The sequence below is a fragment of the Cryptomeria japonica genome, chromosome 10, assembly GCF_030272615.1.
Source record: "Cryptomeria japonica chromosome 10, Sugi_1.0, whole genome shotgun sequence".
NCBI lineage: Eukaryota > Viridiplantae > Streptophyta > Pinopsida > Cupressales > Cupressaceae > Cryptomeria > Cryptomeria japonica.
In genome coordinates, this window is record NC_081414.1 from 854,558,422 (window position 1) to 854,563,896 (window position 5,475).

General features: G+C 37.3%; 1 protein-coding gene across 1 annotated transcript; it reads left to right on the forward strand.

The window, feature by feature from the left end:
• The first annotated feature begins 2,148 nt into the window (after window positions 1–2,148).
• LOC131065188 (cysteine-rich receptor-like protein kinase 43) lies at window positions 2,149–5,223 on the forward strand. The gene is made up of 7 exons (XM_057999644.2): window positions 2,149–3,152; window positions 3,362–3,487; window positions 3,595–3,722; window positions 3,803–4,016; window positions 4,111–4,342; window positions 4,429–4,579; window positions 4,675–5,223. The coding sequence occupies exons 1-7, from the start codon at window positions 2,369–2,371 to the stop codon at window positions 4,978–4,980; spliced, it is 1,941 nt and encodes a 646-aa protein (XP_057855627.2). The 5' UTR covers window positions 2,149–2,368; the 3' UTR covers window positions 4,981–5,223.
• The last annotated feature ends 252 nt before the right edge of the window (window positions 5,224–5,475 follow it).

Here is a 5,475-nt window from a genome sequence, read left to right on the forward strand (position 1 = left end):
GGATCAAAACCCGAAGAACAAGACCTAACATGCAAAATGAACAAGGTCAGCCTCCACCAAGAGATTCCTCCAAAAAATTCAAAGGATGAAACGTAGAAGGTCGACCATACGCCAAGAAACATCAAGATCAATGCTCAAGGCTCCGCAAGCTTCGGAATGGGTTCCGGTAGATCACCAAAATAGGTCTCAGCAAACCAGTAACAAAGGAACAACCGATAACAAGAAATTGTCATGGAAACCGATAGCGATATCTTACCAAAAAATGATCCAAAAGAGATGTGGTTTGAAAGAAAGAAAGATGATCAAGTCTTCAAGTAGAATCCAACTCCATAGGATCCGGTGAGCCAAAACTGGGACACACAAAAAGAAAACTGAAACTGCAAACAAAACATAAAGGAAAATGTTTTGGGTTGATGCAAGATTGTTGTGAACCAGGGATGCTCCTACATCACCATGCCTCTTCTCCATGGCCCCCCATGCCACGTCATGTAATCTCCCACATGCCATGGCTAGGCCATTTCATATGGAGAATAGCCCATGCCCATTTAAATATATAGTTGAAGGCCACGAACCAATTTCCATTTTAGGCCACCTAAGATACGGTACAAATTTTCCCTATAATTTATTACCAAATCAAGAGCTGATTTACCATTCTCAAGTGAGATGATTGCATTCGTCCTTTTAGGATCACTCAAAAATGCCATGAAGTCTCCTCATCACAACTACAAATGGTATCATCATTACTAAACATGCTTGAGTGATATTGTGGCTATCGTTAGCAGATTACACTTCACATACATCCCACTTAACCATAAAGGGAAATGATGAAGTTATCAAAGCCCACACCAAAACCTACCTTGATTTGTCAAATCACCTTCAATGCCAACCTTCCCTTATTACAAAATGATTAGGGGTTGAAGTCACACTCATTTGTAGGAAGCCCAATTGCACCCAAATCTTTAGACCATTAGCCACCAAATTGGCTAAGGCATCTTCATCCTTGTTGGCTTCTCTAATAACGTGATTTAAGGTATATTCCTGAAAGAATTTCAGGAACTCCAATATTCTTACCACCATTGCAATGAGTCTCCAATTGGGTGTAACTCCCATCCTAATAGCATTAATAGATAATGCTAAGTCTATCAATCTTAAGATCTTTAAAGACTAAATTATTATTATCATATCATTATATTTATTATTTATATTTGTTCTTATCATTATCCTTGAGAAAAAAAGTGGATTTTATGTATAGACATTTTCAATCCCCATGTTGCCATTGTAATATGCCTATCGACATAATAACTCTTATTTAATATTATATACTAATATAATTTAATTTAATATAAATTAATGTAATAATTATAATTATATATAATTAAATTATTGATATTGTTATATGTAACTATCGATAATAAATAATATAATAATAACCTACACGAGTAGCAGAGTTAGCTTGGGTCATTGGTTTCTCCCCATTGGTCTCAGATTTGACTCCTAGGCTCAGGCTTACTTGGTGCATGTGATTTACAAGTGATTGTGTGCATCCCTAGGGGATTAGTCTTGCCTCAGTTCACCCCTTCTTGGCCCCAACTTGACAGTAAAGGCACTGGGTTGGGTCGTGAAGATACCCCTGAATTACCAAAAACAAAAATAATCTAATAATTATAAATGTGATTAATAGTAGATTTTTTAGAGTGTAGACATTGGGAAGGCCCTTATAAACTCCAATGTGCTTGGTAGACTTTATAATGTGACTAGTGACATTGGCATGACACACCCTCTAGTACCACATAGGCTAGAGGGAGACTAGACCTTGTGACCTTATGGCTCCCATAAGAAGCTCTCGCCAATCAAGCTAGGCCTCCAACTGAGTTGTAAGATAATACTAATTATTAAAATTCGTACTATATTTGATTAATTAACAATAATCATTAAATATGTTTAATAATATATAATTATATATTAATTAGTATTAAATATATTATATTATTTATTAATTTTTTTAATTATATAGTTATTATAATTATATATTAATTAATTTTAGTTTAATTATGCCCCTTAGAGCAGAGCCATAATAATATTCTGAAATATCACGTCTGAATCCATATCATTGAACTCAACGAAATGTAAACAAAACAATGTGATTGGATGACAACATGTATACTTGATTAATTTCTGGAGAGGATTTTTTCCTCTCTTGGGTGCATTTCATTTTTAAACTAACGATGGCGTATATGGTTTACCTTGTACCTAGCCCGCCCATCCACTAGTAAACGCTAAATAATATTTTAACATGGCAAGACAACCAGAAAAGGCTTTAAATTATTTGTTCATTTTATGATCATCAGATTATCGTTTTTTCAGATCCATGGCTGGAAGGGGCTGGCAAGTGGAGAATTCTGTAAGGTTTATTATTTTATTTCCCATGTTAATAATAGCCTCCATTAGAGCAGATCCAGAGACCAGGCTCCTATATAACTCATGCGGCAGCAACCCCCCCAACAACGCAACCCTCTTTAAGCAAATTTTGAACACTGCGCTGGAATCTGTGGTTAAAGAAGTTGCTCCATCTGGATTTGCTACAAAAGACGAGCAGGCAGCATCAGATACAACAACAGATTCGGTATACGTTCTGGTGCAGTGCAGAAATGATAAATCCCCTGCCGATTGCGTCGACTGCATTAAGGTTGCAGGGGAGCAAGCACGCAACTGCTCCGGTGTGTCCGGCAAAGCATACTACGACGGCTGTTATCTGCGTTACGAGAGTACCGATTTTTATGATACATACACTGATGCCACACATAGACCCGTCTGCGGCACACTCGACGCCGCTGATTCCACTTCATTTTCGGCAACAGGTCGAAGTTTGATAACTGATCTTTGCACTGCAACTCCAAGAATAAAAGATTATTTTGCTGCGCAGACGAGACAGGGGCCGTTTAATACGACTGTCTATGGACTTGCCTTCTGTCTGCGTTCCATTCAAGAGGCTTCCTGCAAAGATTGCCTCAGTATTGCTCGGGACAACATAAATAAGTGTTTTCCTCTCTCCGATGGACGGGCTGTTGACGCTGGCTGCTACTTGCGATACGATTCCAAACCCTTTTTTCCAAGTAACGCCACAATCGATTTGACACATTTCTTACACACAGGTCAGAATTTAATTATATTCACTTGAAGAGCTTGCAATTTTCATAACGCTTTTGACACTTTTCCTTAGAAACGTGTTTGAATTTACAATTTCGGAAATGTAATTTCATAAAATCACCTGAATCGCTTTTGTTTAAAATTTGTGTCAGAGATGTAACCATATTTACAATGATTTTTTCACAGTTGAGGTATTTTCCACTTTGTTTAACAGGGAAGAAGAAGGCGAGTTCTAAAGTGTGGATAATAAGTGGTGTTGTGGGAGGGGTATTCCTACTTGGCCTTTTGACTTTTCTCCATGTCTTCCGGAAGCAGATAATGCGACCAGAGCAGACACAAGGTATAGCTCTTAAAGGTCTGAATTTAATCTATTATAGATAAGGAAGCAAAACTCTTGCGATTCAATTCGATCCTAACTGATACTAATATAACAAATATATGGAATAGGGGATATTGAAGGAGCAACGGAACTGCGTGGACCAGAAGATTTCGACTTCAAGATACTGAAAAAGGCAACTAACCATTTCGATCAAGCAAATAAGCTAGGACAAGGAGGGTTTGGTGAAGTATTTAAGGTAAATTATCATTTACTCGCTGCCCAAATTAGCCTTCTGTGTTTAATGTATTCAAATGATGGATTACTTGGTATTTCCAGGCTACCTTGCAAAATGGCAAAGTTGTTGCAGTAAAGAAGCTGACATTAGGTCACTCTCCACGAGCAATTTCTGAATTCGAAAGCGAAGTGAAACTAATTTCTAATGTTCATCACAGAAATCTTGTGCGTTTACTTGGATGTTGCAGACAAGGCCATGAAAGACTTCTGATTTATGCGTACATGCCCAACGGCAGCCTCGACAGAATATTATTTGGTTTTCTATTCCTTAACATTCCTCTTTTGTTTCTTTCATCTGTTACACCAAACATGGTAGGCTTTGAAATTATTTTGAATTGCCCTACATACAGGAAAAAATAAAAGACTTTTGAGTTGGAAGGAAAGGTTCAACATTATCTTGGGCACTGCTCGTGGTCTGGCCTATCTGCATGAGGAATTCCATGTTTGCATCATCCATCGTGATATTAAATCAAGCAACATATTACTTGACGATAACTTTGAAGCAAAAATAGCAGATTTTGGGCTGGCAAGACTTCTTCCAAATGATAGAACTCATGTTAGCACAAGATTTGCAGGAACCCTGTGAGTAAACTCCTATTTTATCTTCTATTTTTCTAATTTCAGAATTTCCAGTAGAGAAATTAAACCCATTTTTCTGGTTTTTGCAGAGGATACACGGCTCCTGAATATGCTGGCCAAGGAAAATTAACAGAGAAAGCAGACACCTACAGCTTTGGTGTGGTGGTTCTTGAAATTCTCAGTGGCAGAAAAAGCATTGACTTGAAGCAACCACCTCATATGCAATATCTGCTTCAATGGGTATTTTAAATTTCTAATAATATTCTTTTAATCCTTTAATCCCATCATTATCTCCCTTAAAAAGCTTGATATTTTGCCTAAAAAACTAATGGCAGGTTTGGAGCCTATACGAGGATAACAAGGTTTTAGAGATAGTGGAAAGTGAAAAGGAGATGGAAGGATATAACGAAGAGGAGGTGTTGAGGGTAATAAACCTTGCGCTTCAATGCATACAAGCTTCTGTCACACATAGGCCATCAATGTCTGAGGTTGTAACAAGACTCTTAAGTACAGATGAGATTGATTTTCAGAAACCTCTGCAACCAACATTGCCGGTAAACATGGGCTACAAATCACGTCAAGAAAGTTCCACTTCATCTCAATCAAATGCAACGTTTACAGAAACCCTCAGTGCTCGTTAACAGAGTAGCATGAAAGGATGGATTGTTGAATTCTAATCAATTATATGGTTCCTCCTTCCTATTTTCATATAGAACAATATATATTTTTCCATTCAATCTCCAAATAAAACCAGGAAATTTTTTAAAAGACATATCTCACTTCAATTTGTGAATTTAGATGCTGGACGAATGTATATTGTTTATATTTTGTAACTGAGGGGCGATCTTATTTAATGCATTTTGAATATGAAGGATAGAATTTCATTATCATAGTGTTGAATATAGATGACATGTTCTGTTTGCGAATATTTTTGTTGTGGGTCAAGCAATTGCCTCCACAAACCCGTATTCATGAAATCCCCCGAATGCTGAATATAGTGAGAGGGGGCAATAATACGATGCAAAACATTGTGCGGTTGAGAGACAAACTTGAGCTCTTACGGGCTTCCTAGAAATTACAGACGTGTTGAACATGACTCCCTTGTCGGTTACTAATTGGCGTGTAGTTTTTGTTTT

Coding starts and splice junctions, on each gene's coding strand:
- LOC131065188 (XM_057999644.2), top strand. CDS start 2,369: ATGGCTGGAAGGGGCTGGCAAGTGGAGAATTCTGTAAGGTTTATTATT. Junction 3,488..3,594: donor GCGACCAGAGCAGACACAAG/GTATAGCTCTTA, acceptor TATATGGAATAG/GGGATATTGAAGGAGCAACG. Junction 4,580..4,674: donor TGCAATATCTGCTTCAATGG/GTATTTTAAATT, acceptor AACTAATGGCAG/GTTTGGAGCCTATACGAGGA.